The sequence below is a fragment of the Leptonychotes weddellii genome, chromosome 4, assembly GCF_054177405.1.
Source record: "Leptonychotes weddellii isolate Sample4059 chromosome 4, ASM5417740v2, whole genome shotgun sequence".
Lineage (NCBI taxonomy): Eukaryota > Metazoa > Chordata > Mammalia > Carnivora > Phocidae > Leptonychotes > Leptonychotes weddellii.
In genome coordinates this window covers 133,542,486-133,569,541 of record NC_138372.1, presented here as the reverse complement: position 1 = coordinate 133,569,541, position 27,056 = coordinate 133,542,486, and the positions used below count along the sequence as shown (strand labels likewise).

Sequence of the window (27,056 nt, the reverse complement as noted above, 5' to 3'; positions counted from 1 at the left end):
TAAAGATTTTATTTTCCCCATTTCGTCAGTGTTGATCTGTAACTTTCACTACTGCTATATGCGCATGATAACAGTCAGAGCTTTCTCAGTCCACACGTGTAAGCCTAACTCCGTTTTTAAAAGTAACTGCATGATACGCGCTGTACCACAGACAAACCACAATTTATTCAACACTTCCTGACAAATTCAAATTGTTTTTGGGCTTTTGCAATTACAAATAATGTTGTGGTAAACTTTTTCCTCATCTATAACTTACCAAATAGACCTCGTAGGGTTGTTGCAAGACTCAAGTGAGGGGGTATTCGTGAGAGCATTTATAAACTCTAACAGTGTTAAAACAAATGTAGTATAATATTCTTACTAAATCTGAGCCACTCACTTCCATTTCTTTGCTCAATTTAAACTTCACTCATCAAACACTTCAATCATTCATTCCATAAATATTGACCAAGTATTTGGGGCACCAGAGCTACCTTAGTGAATAGGATATTGGAAGTTACCTCATGGACTTGGACTTGAAAGTTCTTCTAATATCTGGATCAGATAAGGGAATCTGGGCGGATGAATATTTTAGCAAGGTATGTCAAGGGTAAAGAAGCTGTATCCTGTACATATCTCTAGTAGAGAGATGAATTTATTTATTTATTTGTTTATTTATTTATTTATTTATTTATAAAGATTTTATTTATTTGACAGAGAGAGAGACAGCAAGAGAGGGAAACCAAGGAGAGATGAATTCAATAAATGTGTACAGAGCTCCTGTTAAGGCTCCATAGTGATCAGGCACTGTTGTGGGTATTAGGAGATTGAACACTGCGCGACACAGACCAAGTCCCTGGCCTTTTGGAGCTTACATTCTATCAGAAGATTGAATCGGTTGGATGATATGAATCATATATGGAAGATACAGCCAAAGGAAGGTATGAAGCCGATTGAGAGGTCGAAAACCTAGTTCTGGACCCGGAGCTTCTGACCTCTTGGCAACACTCCGTTTCCCCTTATCAGAACCAAAGGCATTATAAACTCTGACTCCTCACACCTCCTTTCTAATTCCAAGTCCTCAGAGCCTGGACACGTTAACAGTCTTTACCAAGGAGAGAGACGTCTGGGCAAGGGGATCATCCTAGCTCTTTTTCAGCCACAGCTGGTTGTCATGGCTTAAACAGATTTTCAAACAGCATTCATCCCTATGTTCTGCAGAAGTGTGATTCAGCTTTCCCCTTTTTACAGGTTCCTCTGGATCTGCCCCAGGACTTACCACTAGGACTCCTGTAGCTCCTAACGGACCACCAGCCCCGCTGTGAGCTCTTAAGGACCGATCATTATGCTTTCTGCGGGGTATTCTACAGCGCACTGTGCTGGGCCCTCGCTTCTGGCATTTACGATATCTGAAAACTTAAAAGAGAAACGCAAATAACTCCGATATGCGACAGTCTAAGTAGATGCCACTGGATTAAATGAGATAAAGGAGCTCCAAGGAGGGAGCCATCGCTTCTGAGTTGAGGAATTCGGGGCACGAAGGCTGTGGTTCTGCTGAGAGTGTGCTTTGTGCTGCACACACAGCTGGACGTTTTACATGCGTTCTCTCACTTGATGTGGGAGGCTCCACGAAGGGCTTGCACTCTAAGACCCTGAGTGATGGGAGGAGTTAGGAAAAGCAGAAATGTAGTTTCAAATGAATATTTATTGACTGCCCAACGCTGGCCAGGCACAATGCCAGGTACCAGGCACCCAACGGCAAACAAGTGTGCATCCTGCCGGAAAGGGCTTTCAGTGGGGGATACAGACCGATACAGTAACCAGGCAATGACAGTGACCATACAGTGTGTTGTGTGTTACAACAGGTAAAAGCACCAGGGCGACAGAGAACAAAGGAAGGTGCTTTCGGTTGCACCTGGCAAAATTGACTCCGTCTCTTAAGCTAAACTGTAATAGACTGGCTCGTGCTATTAGGAACCTCAGGGTGGATCCAGGACTTAAACAAGGAAACCTCTCTCTGCTCTCTGTGTCACCATAGGCTTTCATATTGCAGATGGGGTGTTCCTCCAGATGAACATTGTTTGATACGGTAACCTCGGAGCAAGATGCAAGCTTCTTCTCAGGGAAGGAATACTCAGGGAGGGACTCTGGCCCTGCTTGGACCACTTGGCTTTCCTTGAAACAGTTGCTGTTGCCCACTGACGGGGCACCATGATTAACAAGCTCCGTTCGCCCACCTATCCCTGTTGGTGGATGATGGGTAGGTTCTGACACCAGAAGAAAGGGAGAGGGAGAAATGCCTGCTGGCTGAGTCACCAAAAACAACAGCTACCATAAAGAGGCCTCTGGAGGGAACATTGCAGTCATGGAAAAGGCAGGAATGCAGGGAAAGAAATTTGGATGCTGAGTTCCTGGGATGGTGAACAGACCAGTCTGGCTGGAGCCGTGGTCACACCTAAGAGCTGGGGGGAAAACCCGACTGGGGCGGGGAGGGCAGGGGAGCTCTGAATGCCTGACGAAGGACTCCAGAGCAGCCTGAGGGGAGCATGCTGACAGCTTTGTGCAGAATCTTTCCAGTTCCCCTGAAAATCATTCAGAGCTACGAGAATGAAGGCTTGAGACCACTACAAACTTACATTTTCGGTGAAATGAGGAAGTGAGAACGGTCACAAGCTTCCTACTGTGTGCGGCTTCATCCCTGCACCAGCACAGTGCACTCCAACGTGCTCACAAGAGAGCCCAGAAACTGCCCAGGGGTCTGGGGGGGGGTGCAGGGGAGATGCAGGTCCCAGCAGTCCCCAGCGAAAATTCAACCCCCGCAGGAGAGGGCTCAGCCTGGGAAGGGCCATGAGCAGGACTAGGAAGAGGAAGAAAGCAATCACTCAAGTGCCTGCAGGACTCCCAGGGGCAGGGGAGGAAAGAGCGAGGAGCACGCTGGCGGGCAGGACAGGACCCTCGGAGCCAGTGGCTCTGTCGGGGGAAGGAACCAGGGGAGCTTCCTACCGGTCGTGGGAGCCTTCCTGAGCCAGGTTGGGATCCAAAATTCAGACGAGGCGCCGCATGGTAAAGAAAGTATACATCCCTGCAGTAACAGAGGAGGGAGCCCTCGAGCTGAGAAAGGAGGCAAGCTTCCCCACTCCCATCACAGAATTCTCTTGCAAACCGTTGGTTTTGAAAAATCCAATTCATGCAAAAATAAATGACAAAAAGTTGTGACTCAACATCCAGTCAGAGGCACCGTAAGAAAAACATCCGTACAAAGGCACTGCCCGAAAAAAAATCTGAAAAGGAGCAGCAGAACTTCCCTGCAGACTAGGAAAACTCATCAGAAAACTGTTGCCACGGGGGCAGAAGAAAAAATTTAATCAACATCCTATTATAACATTTAAAACGTGTCACCAGGCAATGGCCACTGCGCAAGAGGCTGACGGGGCAGAAATCACTCAAGAAAGGGATGGCCATGCAGCAGAAGGTCACAGACAACAGGAAGACCTGAAACAGGAACTGGGAGAGTTAGAAAAGAAGGGTAAGAAAAACACAACCGTGTTTCAGAAACCAAATTACAAGGAACACAAGCGAGAAGAGGCACCACGCTAGAGGACGCTGTGGAAAACAGAAGAAAAGTGAAGAAGATAAAGTAGAAATAAATAAAAATCATTACAGAAGCCATGATCGGGAAGACAGGCAGGCAAAGGAAATTGCACTAATGTAAAGTTAAGAGTCCCTGAAGAAAAAACCCTGAACAATGGAACAAAACAAATATTTTAATATATTGCTCAATTTTAGGTAGGGTTTGGACCTGGGATTGGATGGAGAGCTTGGCCCAGATCACAGACCTAAATTTAGGAAGCAGGTGGGAAGGAAGGGCTGGACGTCATCTGCAGGTGTAGTAGCCTCCCAGGTCCGAGGGGCTCTACCCGCCAGGACACCCCCCGTGCCCCCCCAGGGGCCTCCCAGGGAGCTTCTCCCGCACTTGTGCCCTCCCCTCCCCCCAGAGGGAGCTCAGGAGAGGGGTGAGCAGCTCTGTCCCCTGAACCCTGGCTCTGCTCAGTCTCAACTACCTACAGAAGTAGAAGCCAGGGGCGAAGGAGTAAATGAGATAAACACTTCAGGAGAAGCTCCTTAGACACAAGTCAGAAATCAGAGAACCAGAAAGCATAAAGATGAGTAAAATGAACGTGTATACATCACTCAGCTTTATAAAATCTTAACATTTTTACCGTGTTTGCTTCAGAAGATTTTAAGGAAATACAACTTTAACGATACAGGTGAAACCTATTACAAACCTCTGATCCCATTCGTCTTCCTGCCCCCATCCCGAGATACCACTACCCTGAAATCATCATTATTTTTGCAAAACATTCCTTTATGCTATTACTAAGTATGTATCAATAGCTATATGTAATACCTGTTTCACATGCTTTCCAACTTCATATAAATGGTATCATACTGAATGTTTCTATCTAAAATTTGCTTTTTTCCCAAACATTGTATTTTTGAAAAGGGTCCATGTTGATACTCGTGCTCTATTTCATTTGAACTACAGCACAGCGCTCCACAATGTGACTAGAACCACAATGTGTTTACCCATTCTTTTGTTGATGGACCTTTGAAAAAAGGTCTGACAGGTTTTTTTTTTCAAGTTTTTATTCAAATTCCAATTAGTTAACATACAGTGTAATATTGGTTTCAGGTGTAGAATTTAGGGATTCAACACTTACACACAACACCTGGTGCTCATCACAACAAATTGGTGGTGGTTTTTTTGTTTTTGTTTTTTGTTTTTTCAATAAAACTGAAACACATACCTACTCTGTGATTCAGACATTCTACTCTTAGGTAACTACCTAAAAGGAGTGAATATGTTTGTCCACAAGTGTTCACAGCAGGAATGTTCAAATACATGAATGTGCACAGCACCTCTACGTAAAATAGCCAAATACTAAAAAATACACTGGTGTCTAGACCCAATGGAATACTAAGCAGTGAACAAAGTCCCAGGATATGCAGCAGCATGGATGAGAGTCAGAAACGCGTTAAGTGAAAGAGGCCACTGTGATGCCCATATGTGTGTGTGGATATGCACACGTATAATGCAGTTTGTATATAGTATGAAGTTCTAGCAGCGAACTAGTAAAACCAGTCTATGGTGGAAAAAACTCGGAACAGGGGCTCCCTGATGGTGGAAGGTGGAAGGGGGGATTGCCAGGGAAAGGGAACTTTCTGGGGGTGGTGGTAATGTTTTATAACTTGACAGGAGTTTGGGTTACAAAAGTGTGTCCATTAAGAATGTATATGTAGCATTTGTACTTTTCATTTTAAGTAAGTTTTACCTCAAAAAAAAAAACACAACAAATATTGAACTCTTAATGCTAGGAATGCTGAAGTATTCAGGGGGAAATATACTGGTATCTTCAGTTTTGTTGGAAATGCACCCAAAAATAAGATGAAATAGTGGATAGAGGGATGGATAGATGGAGAGAACTATGATGAAGTAGGAATAGCAAAATGTTGGTGGAATTTAGGTGCTAGATATATGGGTATTCATTACAAATTCTTTCAACTTTAATAGGCATTTAAAATTTTCCTAAAAGGGGCGCCTGGGTGGTACAGTCAGTTGGGCATCTGACTCTTGGTTTCGGCTTAGGTCATGACCTCAGGGTCGTGAGATGGAGCCCTGTGTCATGTCAGGCCCTGCACTCAGTGCAGAATCTGCTTAAGATTCTCTCTCCCTCACCCCGCCCCATGCTCTCTCTCTAAAATAAGTAAATCTTTAAAATTTTCGTAATAAAATGTAGGGGAAGATTTTAACATTTAATCTGTCCAAAACCCACTCTTGATTTCATTCTGCCCTAAAGCCACTCCTCCCTTCATCTTCCCAATTCCAATAAATGATAGCCATTCAGCTAGTTGTTCACCTTTGAGTTGGCCCTCTCGCATATATTGAATCCATCAGCACATCCTTTCAGCTCTACCTTCAACATCCATTCTGGATGCAACCAGCTTTCATCAACCCTACCACCCCGAGCCTGTTCCAAGTCGCCAGCATCTCTCACCTGGATCACTCTAGTCTACTGACTGATCTCCCCTCGGAGTCTATTTCCCACCCAGCAGTCCCACGGGCCATTTTTAAACGCTCCTTCCTGCTGCCTCTTCTCCCTCCCTCCCTCACTACATTCCAGCCATACTGACCTCCTTGTTGTCCATTAAATAAGCCAAGCTCCTCTGGACTCCCTGTTCCCCTGCCTGGAATGTTCTTCCTCCTTATCTGCATGGCTTGTTCTCTCACTTCACAGTTCTCGGATCAAATGTCACACCAATTAGTATTCCCTGATCATCTAATACAGCACCTCCCAGCACATTATGCTGCTTTTATTTTTCTTCTTATTACTATCTGACGTATGTTTGTTTTCTATACCCCTTAACTAGAATTAAGCTCCAACGCAGCAGGAATTTTCGTTTGCTTCACTACTGTGTCCTAGTGTTTGTTGAATTAATGAATGGAATAGACAAAATGTCACCACCTCTGTGAGTCCTTCCCAATTCACTCCCCACCCCCTACAGCTTAATAGTCCCCTCTATCATATTACTTTTTTCTTTTCTCTACTGCTTAATGATAGTTATTTGTTACACGTTGATCCTGTCCCCCCACCCCAATAGATATATAGTAAGCTCTTGCAGATAGGGGCCATTTCTTGTTAACTGTCATATCCCCTGCAGTTAACAAGAACAGTGCCTAGCCCAGAGCAGGCTGATCCACCCTGCATCTACCTGCCAACCTCAGCCTCTACCTGGAGCTTCTGGATTTCCAACACTGCCCTGTTTATCCCTGTTCTTTCTCCTTGTGGAGTTACCACAAACCCTTCAGGAGCTGGACCGGCCATTTCTAAGGGGCTCTAGCTCCCACACGTTAAGATACCTTTCTTCTCAAGTGCAGCCCCCACCCCAGCCCCCAGGGTGGCTGAAGGCAGCTCCCACAGAGCCAGGCTCTCTCCGCCTAGACTCCTAGGTGCTTCTGGAATCCCAGATGCCAGAAACAGCTTGCCTCTAGAGGGCAGCACTCAGCCATGACCCTGCTGAGTCCTCCAACATGCCCCCTGCAAAGGGAGTGGTCCCTGGAGTCTGGTTTAGGAGGGCTGGCCAGATGGGCACACTTCGGCTGCCCCCTCCATTCATTCCACAAAGGGGACTATGGTTGGCCAGGCACGTGGGTGTCAGTTCCTGCCCCCAAGGAGCTCCTGCATGGGGGAAAGGAGGAAGTGGGAAGAAAGGAGTGTAAAGAGCCCCGCCTCAGAGCAGGACAGCTTTCTGGAGGAGGTGGTGTTTGAGTAGTAATGGAGCCGTGGGAATTAGTTGAGGGAAGGCAGCAGAGGGAGGAATGAGAAGTGTAAGTACAAAGGTCCAGTTGAGAAGGGCAGGGGGTGTGTAGAACAGCCCTGCAGTTGGACTTCCCAGGTGCAAGAGGCTTTGTGTGTTACGGGCTCTGGCCTTTACCCCAAGGCAATCGATAGCAGGGCAGCGGCGGTGGTGTGGGCAATTCTGTGCTTGAGAAAGAGCTTTGGGGGCGCCTGGGTGGCTGGGTGGGTTAAGCGTCTGCCTTCGGCTCAGGTTGTGATCCCAGGGTCCTGGGATCGAGCCCCACACTGGGCTCCCCGCTCAGCGGGGAGTCTGCTTCCTCTCCATCTGCCTCTCCCCCAGCTGATGCTCTCTCTAGCTCTCTAATAAATAAAACCTTAAAAAGCAAAAGAAAGAGAGCTTTGGCAATACATTGGAAAGCCGATCAGAAGGGGCAACACATGTCAAGAGAACCAGCTGGGAGCTCACTGTACTGAGGAGAGATTGGGAGTCCTACTGAACTAAGGCGGAGGAAAAAAGAGGATTAATTTGGAAATAACCCGGTGGTAACTGGAAGCAGCACAGCACAGGAGTGCTGGAGTCAGACTCCCCCGTGGGTCCTGGGCAAACTACATCTGTGTCTCACCTGTGAAGCGGGGATGACAATAATAGCACCTGCCTCATAGTGTTGGTGGAGGACGGCAAGGAGTTAATACGATGGAAAAGCTTAGAGTAGAGCTTAGCACCTCACCCTGCTCGGGAAGTACTAGTTATAATTACGAGGCTCAGAAAAAAGAAGAAAGGCATAACTAAGACGACACCTGCAGTTCTCAGTGTGTGGTCTGGGAATCTTTGGGGTCCCAAAGGCCCTTTCGGGGAGACCACGAGGTCAAAACTGTTTTCACGGTGTCAACGTTTGCTATGCTGATGCAGAAGGCAGCGGTGGTGAAACTGCTGGCTAAAATCAAGACAGTGGTGCCCAGCTACACCAGCAGTTATCCTACCAGCACTCGCCACTACAAAAAAAAGAAAAAAAAATAGGTTTACTGGAAAATGTCCTTGATGAGACAATAAAAGGAATAGTCTAATGGGCAATTCAGTATTAAAATGTGAAAGGATTTTTTTTCTGTTGATGCGTTTTGGCTAAGATGGATATTAAACAAGTTTAATGGTAAATGGTAAAAAATGTTTTATTCCTCTCTTCATATGAGATGTACTGGTTATCATTTAGCCATATTCATTTTTGCTTAACTTCAAATCAGCTCTATGACAAAAAAAAAGTATTAAAAATACCCTAGCCAAGGCTAGAACAATTTGAGCAACAAGATAAAGTACTATTGAATTATACTTCAAAATACACAACCAAAACAAAGTATAAATATCCATGAGTGCATACTGATATAAATAAATCACTGAATGAGTTAATAAATGGGAGAGACAAATCTAGCAGAATTCCAAATAAATGACATAGATATTGTATCTTAAAGGCAGGGGCATGGCTCCCCACTCCTTCCCTGTGGGCTGCATACAGTGACTTCTTTCCAAGCAGTAGAGTATTTGAGGGTGGGGATGGAGGAAGTGACTCTTACAATGTCAAAGCCCGACAAACACTACTATGTGATCAAGGTCAACATCAACAGTCATAAACCATGATGATAGTATGTACTCTTGATATGATAAAAATGGCACTTTGCCTCTGTGATATTCTTCCTCCAAACCTATAACCTCAGCTTAACCATTAGAAAAACATAAGACAAATCCCACTAGAAAGGCATACTACAGGGGCACCTGGGTGGCTCAGTGATTTCAGTGGCTGCCTTCAGCTCAAGTCATGGTCCTGGGTTTGAGCCCCACATTGGGCTCCCTCTGCCCTCCCCCCCCACTTCTGCTCTCTCTCTCAAATAAACAAAATTTAAAAATAAAAAAAAGAAAGAAAAAAAAAAAGAAAGAAAGGCATCCTACAAAATACTTGGCCAGCACTCCTCAAAACTGTCAAGGACATAAAAAAATAAGGAAAATTTGAGAAACTGTCACAGCCAAGAGGAACCTCAAGGAGACATGAGTTCTAAATGCGATGGGTTTGGATCCAGCAGCAATAAGAAGACATTAGGGTAAAACTGATGAAATCTGAATAAAGCATGGGCTTTAGTTAATAATGCATTGACATTGATTCATATGGTAATAAATGTGACAGACTAATGTGTCAATAATAGGAAAAACTGTGTGAGGTGGTCAGGGAGGGTGAAGGAATATATAGAGCTTTGTTCTACCCTCTCAATTTTTCTCTAAATCTAAAAACTTCTAAAAAATAGAATTAATTTGGGGTGCCTGGTGGCTCAGTCGTTAAGCATCTGCCTTCAGCTCAGGTCATGATTCCAGGACCCTGGGATTGAGCCCCGCATTGGGCTCCCTGCTCAGCGGGAAGCCTGCTTCTCCCTCTCCTGCTCCCCCTGCTTGTGTTCCCTCTCTCGCTGTTTCTCTGTCAAATAAATAAAATCTTTAAAAAAACAGAATTAATTTTAAAAAAACTTATTAATTGGTGAATAATTCTACCATCCATCACTCTAGCCTTAGAATTAAAGTTCTGTAATGGGATATCCTATGCATAATTCAATTCAGTATTTACCAAGGTCCTACTTTGTAGGCCTCTGAACTGCTGGTTACCGATTATAAAAAGATGAACAAAACAAGATCCAAGGCCTAGTTGGAGATAAAAGACATTTTAATAGGTAATTATTGTACTGTGAGGTGAGCAGAACTGAAAAGCACAGAGAAAGGGGTTAGGAAGTTTTCGCAGAGGAGGCATAGAGAGGAAAAGGTACAAAAGTAAGAGAGTGGGCTGGGCCTGACTTTTTTTAAACCTGTTCCTCTAAAAATCTTTTCTCCCTGCCTTTTTTTCCCCTGAAAATAAAAGCACTGTAGAAGCCAATACTTTAACATGGTGTTTTAACTTTGCATGAACACTAGGGGAAAATATACTTTAGAAAATGCCAAAATTTCTAAAATTACTACAAGCATGAAAGAATATACATTTCAAAGTAAGTGAATTTTTCAAAGATTCATTTATTTGAGAGAGAGAGAGAGAATCTCAAGCCAACTCCATGCTGAGCACAGAGCACAACTCCGGTCTGGATCTCACAACCCTGAGATCACACAAAATAAGTGAATTTTAAAACTGGGATCAGTGGGAAATGAGAGGGCTAAAATATGAAACAAAGATAACATATTGAAAGATGATGTCTAGGGGCACCTGGCTGGCTCAGCGGGAAGAGCCTGTGACTCTTGATCTTGGGGGGGAGGGGTCATGAGTTCAAGCCCCATGTTGGGTGCAGAGATTACTTAAATTAAAAAATTTTTTAAAACTTAAAAAAAAAATGTCTAAAGTAAGTATCCAAAAGGATTACATGAACAAAATTCTGAGAAACAGCAATTTTGTAATTCAGCTTTCTGTTTTATTGCAGATCTTTCAAACAACTCAATTTCTATGGGTGTAAACTAGTAAGGGGGTGGACAGAGGAGCAAAGAGCATCTGCTCTGTGACAGGTACATACATAAGAGAGGGTCTCTATATACATTATCAAATGTAATCTTTAGAAAGAGCCTTGAAATGAGTGTCTTCTACGTTTTCTGAAGAAAACCCATGCTCAGAGGAATTCAGTAGCTTGCAACAGAGCAGGATTGGAACCTGGGTCCATCTGAGAGTAAACCCATGTCCTTTTCAGTCCCACTTAACCATTGGCCAGCTACTTGTAATATGGAGAATTCACCCTGTTGGTTCCAGACAAAGCAGTCTTGAGATTGCTTCCGAGTTCTCCCTTACTATGATTGCACTGTATTCACTTCATAGTCAAGGGCACTGACCAAAGAACATTTCTAATTACATGTCTTGTTTACAAGTAATTTATTAATTAGCCCAGTGGTGGGCATACAATACATACATACTCCAAGATTAATCCTACAGATGTTCATCGACATACCTAGTTTTCAATATATTTTCATAATCACAGTCGCTCATTTAGGCCACCAGTTTTGCGTACGTCAAGGTAACATACGCTTGTTGGAAGACCTCCCTTTTCTTACCATCATGCTGTTAGATCTCTAAGCTTTACACCGCAAGTGTTTTGAGGTGACTGCAAACGGAGGCAACTCCTCCCGGAACGAGAGCGCCAGCATAAGCATTATAATGGTATCGAGCTTCTTGGGACTGAAGATTCAGGGCCTCTCCTGATTCTATGTCACCGGAGGCAAGGCTCTTACTATTTCCTCCTGCGTTAATACCGCGGGAAAACAATTATTTTGCCGGCGTCACGAGCCTGTCGTCAGAGTCAGAATCCAAAGAGGGAAAGTGAAAAAGAGCTGGCCTTGAGAGTCCCAACCCCCGAAGAGCAGTGGTTATTTCTAGGCTCCTAGGGCCGCACGAAGCGTGAGGCACAAAAGGCGCGGGGCGGGGTCCCGGGTCGGTCCCGGCCGCCGCCGCCGCCGCCGCCTGGTGCATCTCGGGAAAGGCTCCCGCCCGGGCCGCGCCGCCGCGCCACCGCGCCAGCTCGAGCGCCTTCGTCTCCCCGGCCCTACCCCAGCGGCTCGCGCCGGGCCGGGGCAGAGCGCCGAAGCCGGCCAGCCCGCGGCCGGCCCGAGCTGCCGCGAGTTCCCGGGAGCCTGCTCTCGGCTGCTGCACCGCGGGGGTCTTTGTTCCCGTAGGCGTCTCAGCCCCACCGCTCCCGCCGCAAAACCTGTTAGCAGAGTAGCAACAGCATGTCCTACTTGGAGATGTCCAGTCTGGGGCGCGCTGGAGAGGGGCGGTAATAGAGGTAGCGAGGGTACCCCTATGTTTAGCTAGTGGGCGGAAAGAGAAGGAAACGCGTCGGGCCCGCCTCCTGCTATTATAGCTCGGAGGCGGGCGGCTCCCTCCTGCGCGGGCAACTCGCGCGGGCTCCGCAGGGCGCGCTGGCGGCAGCGGGGCGGGGCGCGGCCGGTCGGCCGGCCCGGGGCCTGCACGTGGTGGGGGCAGTTCTCCCGGCCCGACCCGGGAGGGTCGCCGCTCTCAGGGGAAGGCCGAATGCTGCCCTCCGCCCCGCTCTTGAGAGACGTTTTACTCCTGGGGGGCCCCGGAACTGCCCGTCCGGAGGACAGGAAGGGAGGGTGCGGCCTGGCGCGAGCGTTTTCTGCGCGCGGGGACTTCGGAGTGGGAAGCCCCCGGGCAGGGGAAAGGCGGCGGGGTGCGGAGAGACCCCCCCATGGGAGGTAACCCGGTCGGCGGAGCGGGGAGCGGGAAAAGAAGGTTGACACGAACCTCCGTCAGCGGGCTGGAGCAAAGTGCAAGACAGGCATCCCAGAGAATGGCTGCCCTGAGGTGCCACGGCCGGCCCCGGTGGTCGCAGACCCGACGGGTGGCGCGCGGGGACACACGTGGCCCGCGGCGCGCCGGGCTCTGTTTACATTCTGCAACAGCTCCACGTTGTGCTGCCGTCCTCGCCTCCCATTGGCCAGCTCGCCAGCCAAAGCGGCGCTCCTCCTGCGGGGGCGGGCTCTGCTGGTCCCGGCGTCTTTTCCGAAGGAACCGGGTTCCTTGAGGCCTTAGCGGGACAGCCACGGTGCGCCGCAGGATGGCCAGTTCCCGACTACTCTATCCTCGCCCGTGCCGCCTCCACCTGGCCGTAGGCCGGGACTGAGGCGCGGTCTGACACGGACGGGATCCGGGAGTTGAGGGCGGGAGGGAACTGGAAAGCACTGGGGGGAGATGCGGAAGCAGAGCGGCGGGGAGCCAGACCTCGGAGGAGGAGCCTCTGAGAGACTCCCTCCCGCCTCCGGGCCGCGCAGGCAGGTGAAGTGGAGAACAGGTGAACGCGGACTGAGGGCCTGGACGAGCGGACCCCGGGCCCTCGGGGTGGGCGGGCGCGGACTGAGCAGGGCGCGGCGCGCGGGCCTGCCGGGCGGGCGCGCGGGAGAGGGGAGCGCGCAGTCTGGAGGTGTCAGTCTGCGGCGCATGCGTGCGGGGCGGGCCTGGCCCGGCCTATATATTGGGTTGGCGCCGGCGCCAGCTGAGAGCGGAGCGGTAGCGGGTCTAGCGGTGAGGAGGTGCTGGGCGTAGGGCGGAGTGCGGGAGGAAAGAAAGCCCCCGGGGCCGATTCTTCCCGCGGGCGGGAGCCTAAGAGAGGAAAAATGGGAAGGCTGAGAAACAGGCGGCTGGGGGGGATGGCTCCCCGCTTTGCGTCCCTGTCAGGATCTTTGGCAGGGGGCCGGGGAAGCGGCGCGGGTGGAGGGCTGCCCCGAAGGGGGAGGCCACGGAAAATGCCCTCATTCTAGGGGTTTTCTCTCCCACCCTCGTTAGGGGAGCTCTCCTGCGGGAGAGAGGATAGGGGTCTGGATTCTCTTCACGGGGAGAAGAGCTCCCTGACCAACCCAGTTCCCCCTTTCTTTAACTCCCTTTCCTTTCACTCCCACCCCCCATCTGGAGTCGGGGTCCCGGTGCCCCTTCAAGCGACAGGCAGGGCCGGGGGGCTGGGAAGGAGGGAAAGGAGACTGAAGGACGTGACACAAGTCTCCATTCCCTCCGCCCCCTGCTTCCCCGCCACCGCCGCTCTCCAAATTGGCGCGGAACCGGCTTCTCCACAGCGTTTCGCTTCCACAACCCCCTCTCTCTCCGCGGCTCGTCCAGGATGGAAGGGGGGCCGTGGGGGCGCTGCCCAAGCCCCCCTCGGGGTTCCGGGAGGGAGGATGGAGGGTGCAGAAAAGACCCATTTGGGGGAGAGCTGCCTCGTTGCTGGGGGTGCTTTGTAAATTCTTGAAGACCCTCGCGTCCCGGCTGTACATTCAGTTGAGGAGACGCAGGCATGGGTCCAAAATTAATACCGTAAGACAACCATTGTGCATAAGACAGCATGGTAAATGGCCCAGGCCATCTCCTGAGGGACTGAGCCGTAACCCCTGCAAGAGCGTCTGATTAGCACTTGGGAGAATTGGGGTGACAATATATTTGACTCTCGTTTTTCCTCTCTCCCCTCCAGAGATTTCACACACCTGGAAGAAGAGAATGTCAAGACGCAGGTAACATTATTTGTCTTGTAGATATGTTTAAAAGTTAGCTACTGTGCTTGAAACTCATGACTTACTAAACTTTCTTTAAAAAATTTCACCGTAGTAGCCGTTTACAAGCCAAGCAACAGCCCCAGCCCAGCCAGACGGATTCCCCCCAAGAAACCCAGATAATTCAGGCCAAGAAGAGAAAAACAGCTCAGGTGAGTTAAGGGAAGAGAGAGAGGAGACAGAAGAAATTCTTTGCTGGGACTTCAGTTTAACAATGGTCTTTTTTATTTTCTAGGATGTCAAAAAAAGGAAAGAGGAGGTCACCAAGAAACATCAGTATGAGATTAGGGTAATGCAGAACTGGGCTGGGTGGGCTTTGGGGAAACGAATGCAGGACAAATAATAGAATTGTGTTATTACTATGCAATAGAAAGATACCTCTGACACTTTTACTTTGAATGCCCCTAGAGGTCAGCAGGAAGGTGCATATCTTTGGGTGGTTTTTATGTGCCCGAATCCTACTACAGCTGCAGAATTTGAAGCAGCTGGTTCCTCTTTGTAAATCCCTCCCTCTTGGAGTCGCCTGGTGCACCAGGGCCCGCCTAATCTGTCCGATGTACTGCTCTTTGTTCCCTCTCTGACTATAGTGGAGGGTCCTAATAGCTGTTCCTTGGGGCATAAATAGGATGTGAAGTCACTGACAGACTGGCACCCAGCCCTTTGCTACCTATTCTCCCTATGTGTGGTACAGAGAATACTAGAGACAGTGGTTCTCTTTGAAACATTGGTTGGGGAAAGGGTCCTTTAAAAAATATTTAAGTAATTGACTTCAGTTGATTCCATTTTTAAGGTTTTGCCTTATAGTATTCTGAAGTATGGAAGCAGGCTTCACTGGGGTGGGGGGGAGCTTTTTATAAAACAAGGTGCCCTTGACACTATTGTAAACAGGGAGAATTTCAGTTTTATAATCTTGAAAGTGATTAGTGTTTGACTACAGATGCATTTTGTTATTACTCCCTTCCCCCAATACCTAATGTATTTCCAGAATTGTATTTTGTTCTCTAAAACATCCCACCTGTTATATTTAAAGATCGCTATGAACTATATGTCTTATTTCTAAAATATGAATGTCAACTAGATTGTCGGCAGTGGTTAACGATGGTGTTTGGGGAAAACTATAGACTGTTTAAAGATACTAGCTTCCATTTATGAAAGATCCAAGACAAAAGCTGATTTTCTTTTGCACAAATTTTTGTTTTAAATAACAGAATTGTTGGCCACCTGTGTTATCTGGGGGGATCAGTCCTTGTATTATCATTGAAACACCCCACAAAGAAATAGGAACAAGTGACTTCTCCAGATTTACAAATTACAGATTTAAAAATCTTTTTATTAATCCTTCACCTTTGCCTGATTTAAGGTAAGAAAATTTTTTGTAATTTGGTATCAAAGATTAAAATTGTACTAACTTATTACACTATTTTGAGTCCTATTTTACCTTCATTATAATGTAGAAAAACATCCAAAAATTGCTTTCTTTACTAATATTTATGCATGTATTGAGAATGGTGATGTTTGCAAAGGATATATGGGTATTTAAAATGGATTTTTTATGAAGTAATTTTCATTTACTTGCTGAATACTGTAAGCCTCATTAGAGGCTTTTTAAATGAGGTTTAAATAACTTTTCTAAATTGTTAAGACGGAAGCACTGTAACATGAACATTTTCATTTGATAGATCAACCCTATTTCTTACCAAGCTTAGGAAGATCTATACTCAATTCTTTTTTCTAGTTAATATGACTAAGAGGTACAGCTTATACAAAACATGTAGTGTAGTGTATTTGGCTCTAATACACACATAAATGGGCAAACACTTAAACTCACCATCCCTCCCCTTCACTATACTCTGTCCCAGCTACCACCACTTTAGGTGAGTCTATTATTGATCTATCTGGAGATGACTGGAACTTGTCTGTACTGGGATTATATGCTTAAATATTTAAATTCTCAGTGTTGCTCCTGAGAAAATATTGTTCTCTTAAATGGGAGGCTTTTATAAATGGGGAAAGCACTACTGAAAGCCATAATCTAAGTTCTTGCTGTACAATTTCAGGCTTCTGCTTTTTTATGCTAAAGAAATGGTTTCTAAAAGTTAAAGTAGCAATTTTTTCCTAACTTAAAGAGCTTCTCCTTCCAAGTTCTAATTGTATTTCAATGCCTGAAGTTTATTCTTTGTAAAACAGCTTGAATATTATGTAGGTCACATATTCTTTTCTCCTCCTTTCTATAGTTGGGGATGTTCAAAGGATGTTTGGCTAAACATGCTAAAAAAAGAGACCAGATATGTTCATGACAAACATTTTGAAGTTCTGCATTCTGACTTGGAACCACAGATGAGGTCAATACTTTTAGACTGGCTTTTAGAGGTATGTTTCATCAATACAAATTTCCTTTGTCTCTGTATAATGGAAGAGTATTTAGATGTACATGTGCTTTCCATGTGCCCTTGGTATATTATTCATTTCCAGCAGCCATCTTTTTGGGGGTACATACTGCAGTTGATGGTACCAAAATGGAAAATGTCTGCTTTGTGAGAATAACACAGCCACTGCATCCCATACAATCCAAACCTAATTCAGAATTCCGGTATCTGTGGGTATTACTGTGTACCAGGCACTGGGTACTGAGGATGATCAAGATGAACAGTATATATAATTGACAAGGTTTTGAATTCTGCTATGCCAAGTGAAGAACCAGGACTAGGCTTCAGGGCCCTCAGAAGTCCTTTTCTGCATCATCAAAATCAAATTATGATTTAGAATCCTGAGAAAAAAATTCTAGGTCCTAAATGATAAGGAGGCTTTGAATATCCAGAGGTGCTAAGCCCCCTAGGCTTCATGTAGTTTCCCTTTATTACATACCTTTATTCCTTTTCAAAATACACTGTACCATTAATCTAAGGGAGTAACCGTGATCTCCAAGTCTCTAAAGATCTATGCCAGAATGTTCTCTTGTTTAGGCCCATTCCTTTTTTCCGGATAATAATTCCAAGAGTCTCTAAAATTATTGGGATAATGATTACTTGTGTAAATGAGACTGATTTTCCTCCAGCCCTTGGATGTTTGCTCTGTAGTTTCCCTGTGTTTGATAGGGATGATGTTCTCTAAGGGAGAAACACTATAGGCTTTTTGGTGGAATAATACATGGCAGAGTAGATCTCGGAAGCTATCAGAAAAGTTTTTAAGACTATAAAACACTGTCCTTTTGAGTAAGGTTATCATTTCTTATTCTGACTAGAAGGGAAGATATTTCAATCATGTGGGTACAAGAAGGTAACTTCTGGAGTGCCTAGTGATCATGGAAGCAACCTAATAAACACAATTATGTAGAATTTTTTTCCTTTTTATGTTACACTGACTTTTTCTCCAGTAGTTGTCCATCAAATTTATTGCTATTTTCCCTTAAATACGATTATATGCAAAACTGTATAGAATATAATAAATCCAGCAGTGTTAAACTCTAGTTTTTCTTAGTATATTCTTTTAGTCTAGGAATGCAAAGATGGTTCAACATTACCTTAACAGTTTAAAGGAGAAATATCAAAGTCTCAATAGATGTGAAAGACATTTTTTGAAATTCAGTTTCCATTCATTTCAAAATATGTAGGAAACTAAGATTTCCTTAACACACTGTTTATTAGAAACTCATGTATTTCCATCTCTGTTTTCCTCATCCTCAAAGTGGGGATTAAGTTGCTACCTCCTAGAGTTCAGAATTTAAAGCTTTCCCTGTAATAAGTATGGAATGACAGATACTGTTTATTATTAATAGTAAAACTTAGGGACATTCCCATTACAGTCAGAAACAAGGGATGAGATCAAGACTATCTTATCACCAATGTTGTTCATTCAGTTTTCTTCTATAAAAATTCTCAGCCAATGCAGTAAAACATGAAAAAAAAAATGAAGTTAAACATTGAAAGGAACATTACCATTTTGTAGTTAAATGTCCACCTAGAACAGTGAAGAGAATCATTTGGAGCTATTAGAATTAAAAATATAAACTAAGCATGAAAACTTAACCATTTACCAGCAATAAACAATTAGGAAATTAATGGAAAAAAGTTCTCACTCGTAGTATAAATGTATCTGGGAATAAATTAAGTCCATGTGAAAAAAAAGAGTAGGGACGACTGGGTGGCTCAGTCGGTTAAGCATCTGCCTTCAGCTCAGGTCATGATCCCAGGGTCCTGGGATGAGTCCCACGTCGGGCTCTCTGCTCAGCAGGGAGCTTGCTGCTCCCTCTGCCTGTGCGTGCTCTCTGACATATAAATAAATAAAAGCTTTAAAAATAAATAAAAACTAGAAAGCATAAATGAGGATGGTAATAGACTCTTTTATCCTATATCCTAGTACATGTTAATATCTGCCCCCCCCCACCCACCCAATCTTAGCTTTGGTATCCTAAAAAGCAAAGTTGGTCTTAAAAGTATTCTAAAGACTGGTATTTTAGGAGAGAACTTTCTAATCTGGAGAAATGCATAGAATATTTAAATGTTTGGATTCTTCTCTAGGTATGTGAAGTATACACACTTCATAGAGAAACATTTTACCTTGCGCAAGACTTTTTTGATAGATTTATGTTGACACAAAAGGATATAAATAAAAATATGCTTCAACTCATTGGAATTACCTCATTATTCATCGCTTCCAAACTTGAGGTAAGTTCTCAAGGTTTATCCATAGATCGATTTACTGCACTTTTTTAAATCAACACATTAATAATCCCAGCAAATACAGCTTTTAACATTAACTCTACAAGAAAGATGAGTGGGTGGTTTTTTCCCCTGGAACATTTTCTGAATATTGATTTGGATGGATAAATATAGTTCCCTTTGTTAGTATCTGAGCCTATTATAAGCATCTGGTTTAGATTCTGGAAACATCTAGGTGAAATATCATATGGCTCATTCTGCCAGACAAAATATACCAGTGTGGTCCCTATACGTAAGTATGGCACTTGGATTCAACAGAATGGTCTTTGAAAACTAACCAATCAAATGAAATAAATACTATTCTGGGTTAAAATAATGGTCTATATCTATATACTGAATGGTCTATATTCTGTATCTGGGTGGTGATGCCAGGATAGAAGGCAACTCTTTTCTTGCCTGAGGTTTTCTTTCACACAATTTCAATCTATTTTTCTTAAACAGTATATTTTGGATATCATACTTTCTTCTGAAATCATTTTGAGGGTAGGAGAGGGACTGTGAATCATGCCTTCATTTAAGTGTATATTTAAATATACATTTTTGAGCATTAAGAGCTATCTCCCAATTCTGCCAAATTTGGTGAATATTTAAAAAAATTTTTTTTTTTTTTTATTATTAGAGAGAGAGTACAAGCAGGGGGAGCAGCAGAGGGAGAAGGAGAAGCAGGCTCCCCGCTGAGCAGGGAGCCCGATGTGGGGTTCGATCCTAGAACCCCAGGATCATGACCTGAGCCGAAGGCAGACGCTTAACCGTCTGAGCCACCCAGGCACCCTGGTGAATATTTTTGTATTCAGTCTATCCTTACCTGGAGTCATACTGTGTGTTTCAGGTATCTTTCTAGACTGAAATCTTGATTTTTAGCCTGTTCTCATCTGTAGCAGGCCTCTCTTCTACTCTGATCATTCTGTCTCTTCTCTGGGCTGTTAAGACAGACCTGTCAGCCAAACTGCCGAACGTATTTGATTTACCATACTTTTTATAGTAAAGGAACTGTTTTCAGTAGTTTCTAGACCTTATTTTAAAATAGTGTCTTGTTTTGGTCTGGCCAATATACTAAGCAATTTTAAAACAAGTTTGGCTTTTTATTTTTTAACAAGTATTTTAAGATATTCTAGTTTATTTTTTTATTATGATTTTATTTATTTATTTGACAGAGAGACAGCACAAGTAGGCAGAGGGAGAGAGAGAAGCAGGCTCTCCGCTGAGCAGGGAGTTGGACGTGGGGCTTGATCCCAGGACCCCAGGATCATGACCTGAGCTGAAGGCAGCCGCTTAACCGACTGAGCCACCCAGGCGCCCCATTCTAGTTGTTTATTAACTGGAATTCAAGATCAAGTCTATGAAACTAAGTCTCAGGGCAGTTGGCTAATTTGGACTCCTGTATCCTTGAAAAATATCCTGTTACTAAGACACATAATCACTTCATGAAGCTGTCCTTAAAAATGAAGACTGTATGTGGTTTCTGTATAACTTCTTGTTTTAATCTCAACTGTGCTTAATTTTTTTTTAAATCCATTTTAAAGGAAATATATGCTCCTAAGCTCCAAGAATTTGCTTATGTCACTGATGGTGCCTGCAGTGAAGAGGATATTTTAAGAATGGAACTTATTATATTAAAGGTAATAAATTTATTATGTCTAGTTCCAATTTAGTAACTTAGTGATTACTACTGAATCTGAATGACCACAATGTAAATAGTCAAAACAGGTTTCATTAAGCATTAGGATCCAGTTCAAAGAGGTTAATGCATCAAAATACTGCCAATGGTATGGATGGAGGGGAATTTAACCTGCAGACTCTTCTTTTTCTGTCTTTGAAGTTTTCTATATTGAGAATATATTACTTTCTTAATTTTAAAGTGATTAAGGAGGGTGCCTGGGTGGCTCAGGTCATGATCCCAGGGTCCTGGGATCGAGTCCCACACTGGGCTCCCTGCTTGGCAGGAAGCCTGCTTCTCCCTCTCCCACTCCCCCTGCTTGTGTTCCTGCTCTCTGTCAAATAAATAAAATCTTTAAAAAAAAAAAAAAAAGTGATTAAGGACGCTTTTAAAAGTATAATTAGCATAGCATGTGTATATATAAATGAATTCCAACAATGACTCTCAAATCTTAGTTCTGATATTCCCCTTCTTCCAACAGATGAGAATTATTTCATTGCCTTTTTTTTCTTTCTATATGCAAAAAAGGCTATTAACAGAAGCATGGATAAGAGAAGCATAAAAGTGTTTAATCAGGCTCTGAATTAGAGTAAAGGCTGAATGTTAGCTACTAGAAAGTATGTTATTTGAACACCATGAGTTTTTATATAGGACACATAAGAAAACAAGGACTTTTTATAGATTTATCTAAACTACATGTATTACAGATTACAATCTATAAAGTTCATATTCACAACTCTGTTAAATATCAAGTGCCCAGAAAGATCTCATTCTAATAATCATTCAAATTCAGGCTTGAAGCACAGCATAAGGGGTATGTAAAGAGGAGATGGAATTTTCTGTAACACTGTTCTCACCTATTTTAGACTGCTTGTAAATGGTAAAGTCCCAGGGCTTCATGGAGGAGAGGGTATCATAAATCAGGATTTGTCTTTTTTGTTCTGAACTTTTAAATTTGATGAGAAGAAAAAGTATAGAATGAGTTCTTGAAAGATCTGAATGGAATTAGCTTTGGTCATTGAATACAATTTTACAAAGGCAGTTTCAGCAAATAGATGTGGAAGACCAGGGGTTGCAAGAAATGAGAAAAGGAATGCATACTAGGCTTAATGAGCTTTCTAAATAAAGACTAGAGAATAATAAAGGGGCCTATATTAATAGACTGTGAAATACAAGCACCTTTACATTGTAAAGTATCTCTAAATATTTTTAATAAACATAAGGGTCAGAATAAAATTCCTAGGAAGAGGGGTGCCTGGGTGGCTCAGTCGTTAAGCGTCTGCCTTCGGCTCAGGTCATGATCCCAGGGTCCTGGGATCGAGCCCCATATGGGGCTCCCTGCTCAGCAGGAAGCCTGCTTCTCCCTCTCCCACTCCCCCTGTGTTCCCTCTCTCGCTGTCTCTGTCAAATAAATAATCTTAAAAAAAAAAAAAATTCCTAGAAGAAATAAACCTAAAGCAGAAAGCTTTTAAATGACTATTTAGTAAAGTAGCAATGTATAACAATGTATATGTATCTACATTTATTAACAGGTATTTTAATTCCATTAACAGGCTTTAAAATGGGAACTCTGTCCTATCACAGTCATCTCCTGGCTAAATCTCTTCCTTCAAGTTGATGCTCTCAAAGATGCTCCTAAAGTTCTTCTACCTCAGTATTCTCAGGAAAAGTTCATTCAAATAGCTCAGGTATTTTCATTGACTATATGCTAATGTTGTTTATTATAGCTGATTTAGTGCATTTATAGTCTTAAGCTATACAACAAAAAGCATAATTAAATTCACTGCTTAGTTGACGAGAAAACTGCTGATGCATAAAATTCTGTTCCCAATATTTGTTGCTTAATAATTTTAGAAGACTTTTTAAATTTTGAGTTCAAATGTATCATGAATACTTTTCATTCTTTGAGTCTAAAATAGAGTTAAATACCTTTTTGATATATAAAATGGAAAAAGGTATTTAGCCAGTTGTCTTTAGTACGGTATGAAATTATATGATTATCGGGCGCCTGGGTGGCTCAGTTGGTTAAGCGACTGCCTTCGGCTCAGGTCATGATCCTGGAGTCCCGGGATCAAGTCCCGCATCGGGCTCCCTGCTTGGCAGGGAGTCTGCTTCTCCCTCTGACCCTCCTCCCTCTCATGCTCTCTGTCTCTCATTCTGTCTCTCTCTCAAATAAAATATTAAAAAAAAAAAAATTATATGATTATCTTATTCTATTTGAATACACAGGGTACCTATTTTTTACATTAGAATTAAGATTACCTTAGTTATTTTTTAAAAATTAGGTTCAAATTACGCTTTCCTAGGCCAGCACAACAAATGTTCTTTCCTGCCTGCTTCTCGTAAGTATCTTAAAGACCATTGTAACTGCCATATATAAGTGAGGAAAATCTATGTTCTAATTCTGTGTAGGATATGAAAAGCTTACATATGGAATTGAAGGAACTACGGTATATTGGGATGGGTTTTAAATAACCTAGGTTGAAATTCAGTTGTATTTTAAATCTAGTCAACACATTATGAACACTAAAACTGAATTACCAGTAAAATCTTAGAATTGGTTCATTTTATAAAACTTTCTAATGAAGACTTTTTTTTTCTGTCAATTCCCAGCATTCCAAATTATCTTAGGTAGCTAAACCCTTTTTGTAGAGAACAAACATTTGATAAGCTGGTAATTACTGTGTCTACATTGTTTATTTCTAAGTCTTCTCATGTTTCTATCTTCTGGACCAATGTGAGCAAACATAATTTTATTTCACTGGACAGGTATCACCTTAGGTCTCTGAAATCTAGCCCTTTTACACCATTCTGCTCTTCGTGCAGCTCTTCATACCTGGATTATAGATCTGCCTTTTAATCTGTTTAGACTACAGTGAAGCAGATACACAGAAGGGAACATGTTTCTAAAGGATCATTCTTAAAATGTATCTTTCCTGATTTAAAATCCTCCAGTAATTTCAGTAATCAGAACTAAAATTCTTAATGACACTTTATGATCTAACCTAGGCTAATCTATGATCCTATCTGTCCCTCTCCAGCTACTGTCCGTCTGTCCGTCCCCCCTCCCATAAATAAGGAATGAAGGAATTCCTTTGTTCTGAACTAGGAGTTCCATGGGAAAGGACTACCTTCTCATTTATCTTTGCAAATGCTGTTCCCTATACATAGAATACTCTACACCTCCCTATTTTCCTAGCTACCTTATTTTTTAAGATTTAAGCAGCACAAGTCTTCCCCACTCTGGATGAGGTGCCCTTCCTACTACTATACATCACACCGCGTCCTAACAGTCATTGTCTATTCACTTCCTAACTCAAGCCACCACTCTCAAGGAAATTATCTTTGGATCCCTGTAGTTTTAGCAATTCTTAACATATGGGTCCACATAAGTACTCTAAAATGGTAGCTGACTGATCTTTAGTAGCAACATGTATCACTCATCCTTTCTCTTAAATATGTGTACTTTTGCTTTTTCCTTTGCTAGCTTTTAGATCTGTGTATTCTAGCCATCGATTCATTAGAGTTCCAGTACAGAATATTGGCTGCCGCTGCCTTGTGCCATTTTACCTCTATTGAAGTGGTTAAGAAAGCCTCAGGTAAAGCACTGTATTTTGTTATCTTCTTACATGTTCACTTTTAAAGGTACTTTTATCAACTTTAGCTTCCTATTAAAATGGAAGAAAATTAGTTTAGCCACTACCTTCCCTTTTGGTTAGAAGTATTTTCTAATCTTCAGTATAAACAAAAAAATGTCAAATGGAATTTATATCCATTTGAAGTTAGTCAACATGGATATAGCTCTGTTTTAAGAGTTCTTTGGGTTTTGGTAATTTGTTTCATATGTAGAAGGTATTGGTTAAGAAGCTCTAAAGTCTTGGGGCACCTGGGTGGCTCAGTTGGTTAAACGTCCGACTCTCGGTTTTGGCTCAGGTAATATCTCACGTCCTTGGGATGAAGTCCTGTTTCCGGCTCTGCACTCAGCAGGGAGTCTGTTCCTCTACCCCTCCCCTTTGCTCATGTGCTCTCTCTCAAATGAATAAATCCTTTAAAAAAAGGGGGGGGCACTCTAATTTTCTCCCTCAAAACGGTCACGTTATTAAAAGGCTAAAATCAGGGCGTCTGGGTGGCTCAATCTGTTAAGCGTCTGACTCTTGATTTCAGCTCAGGTCAGGATCTTGGGTGGTGGGGATCAAGCCCCATGTTGGGCTCTGCACTCAGCATGGAGTCTGCTTATTCCTCTCCCTCTGCTCTTCCCCGGGCTATCATGTGCACTCTAATAAATAAATTAAAATAAAATAAAGACCAACAACAACAAAGGCCAAAATCAAGTTCCGATAAGTTAAAGCAGATTAGCATTCTCAAACTATGTTGAAAGACAGTTTCTGACAGAACCTTCACATTTTCCTAATTTTCCTCTGTCTAGGTTTGGAATGGGACAACATTTCTGAATGTGTAGACTGGATGGTGCCTTTTGTCAGTGTAGTAAAAAGTACTAGTCCTGTGAAGCTGAAAATTTTTAAGAAGATTTCTATGGAAGATAGACACAATATCCAGACACATACAAATTATCTGGCTATGCTGGTATGTTTCTTGTGGGGCTTTTTGGTTTTTTATCTAGTAAGTCACTGAAACTGAGAGTAAGGATACTAGAAATACTTCAGGGCAGTGATTTAAGCTACTGGGGGGTAGAAAGTTCTAATGGGCACACTAACGTCACAGCAAGATTTGTGGAGTGTCTCAAGATCAGTGCCAGTAGTCCAGGTAAGAGTTTTAGGCAGTTCAAACTGCTGAATCTCTAAAATGTGACTAGTCATGCTTGCAAAGACAGAGACCACTACATGAGGCCTAAGTAGTCTCAAATTAGTACCCAAAAAATCTGGTTCGACGTTAACTCGGTCAGTGCTTTATCTTACCTGTTAATCTCCGCATGATTTCTTCACACCTACAGGATGAAGTAAATTACGTAAACACCTTCAGAAAGGAGGGACAGCTGTCACCAGTGTGTAGTGGAGGCATTATGACACCACCGAAGAGCACTGAGAAACCACCAGGAAAACACTGAAGAAGTTAACTAAGCAAACAAGCTGGAATTGACTGAGTATTGGGTAGAATTTCATAGAACTGAACTACTAAAGTTTTCAGAAAAGTAGTGCTATGACTGTCCTGGCCAATTCAGAAGTTTCACTGCCATTCTTTGAATTTAAAAAAACTACTTAAAATTGGCATTAAGGAAGAAATTCCTAGGTTAGCTGTTTAAACAGCAGGATTGTTTACAAAGATGACTTCATTCCCAACGTGACTGGATAGAAGCCAGCCACAATTTATGCCGTAACAATTTTTTTTGATCCAGTGTTACTATGTTTATCTTGATAAACTAAGAATTTTATCATTGGCGTTTTAGACTAGATTAAGTACTACCTTAAAGGGGACATTGAGTAATACAATACTTTGAATCTAGTTTTTAGATTCTCAAAATTCATATTATTGACTAGTGCAATTTGGTTTTTGAAAATAAAATTTAAACTTGTTTACAAAATGTTTAGTTTTATAATAAGGTGACTAATTTATCTATAGCTGCTGTAGCAAGCTATTATAAAACTTGAATTTTTACAAATGGTGAACTTTAATCTGTTTTTTAACTGATACATTTGCCTTGCCATGGCATTTTTTAACCAGTAAGGCTTAGATGAACATGGGTGTTTAAACTGTGCTCTAAAAAGGGGGAATACCAAAGAAATTTTAAACAAGATAAATGTTGTAGCTCCTACTTTGGGCTTTGACACAAAGGTTGCTTTATAATAACTTTTCATACATCACAATTTAAGTGAAGAAGTACCCTTTCAACCTATTTATATGAGAAAGTCACTTTATTAACTCCCAAGATATCCCTAAGGACTTTTTCTTAATTTAGTGTGACTAAGACTATTTATGTTCGCAAAACTATTAAGGTCCTTTTTTAATTCCTACATTATGAGTTAAGGACAGTGTCAAAGTGATAAAGCTTAACACTTGACCTAAACTTCTATTTTCATAAGGCAGAAAAGTAGTAAATGTATACTGACTCCTAGATTATTTATTAAAAACAAACAAAAAACCTGACATAAGAACTTGCTGTGTATAGACTAGCTACTTCTACATGTTTTTTTTTTAAAAAAATGAAATTTCAGCCTCAAGAGTGGGTCTAATAGAAAATAAATTATACTAAGTTGCTAGTTTATAATTTCTTCAAAGGAAGAGATTCACATGTCCAGTAACAATAAATTTAAGCTATGGTTATGGTA

At 42.8% G+C, this 27,056-nt stretch overlaps 1 protein-coding gene and 1 long non-coding RNA gene across 10 annotated transcripts in view; one reads left to right on the top strand and one right to left on the bottom strand.

Annotated features, from left to right (window-relative positions):
• The window catches only part of LOC145720941 (uncharacterized), a 22,379-nt gene extending 9,434 nt beyond the window's left edge, over positions 1 to 12,945 (bottom strand). The window contains exons 1-2 of one of the 3 annotated variants that reach the window (XR_014144298.1): positions 12,605 to 12,945; positions 1,259 to 1,395 (exon numbers count right to left, since the gene is read on the bottom strand). This is a non-coding gene — a long non-coding RNA (uncharacterized LOC145720941). Of the gene's footprint in view, positions 1 to 1,258; positions 1,396 to 2,615; positions 2,919 to 2,982; positions 3,397 to 12,604 lie in introns of those variants that run through there. The other 2 variants (XR_014144297.1, XR_014144299.1) reach the window with 2 other exon arrangements.
• CCNE2 (cyclin E2) lies at positions 11,987 to 27,056 on the top strand. 7 transcript variants are annotated; one of them, XM_081816269.1, is made up of 12 exons: positions 11,987 to 12,008; positions 14,319 to 14,358; positions 14,453 to 14,549; positions 14,633 to 14,686; positions 15,606 to 15,757; positions 16,632 to 16,767; positions 18,915 to 19,061; positions 20,639 to 20,734; positions 22,326 to 22,460; positions 24,260 to 24,371; positions 25,199 to 25,356; positions 25,724 to 27,056. In XM_081816269.1, exons 2-12 carry the CDS (start codon positions 14,345 to 14,347, stop codon positions 25,835 to 25,837), a joined length of 1,215 nt encoding a protein of 404 aa, XP_081672395.1. In that variant the 5' UTR covers positions 11,987 to 12,008; positions 14,319 to 14,344; the 3' UTR covers positions 25,838 to 27,056. The 7 variants fall into 7 exon arrangements, with proteins under 7 accessions (XP_081672395.1, XP_081672392.1, XP_081672394.1 ...); XM_081816266.1 differs by lacking the exon at positions 11,987 to 12,008 and adding an exon at positions 12,059 to 12,122; XM_081816268.1 differs by lacking the exon at positions 11,987 to 12,008 and adding an exon at positions 13,038 to 13,135.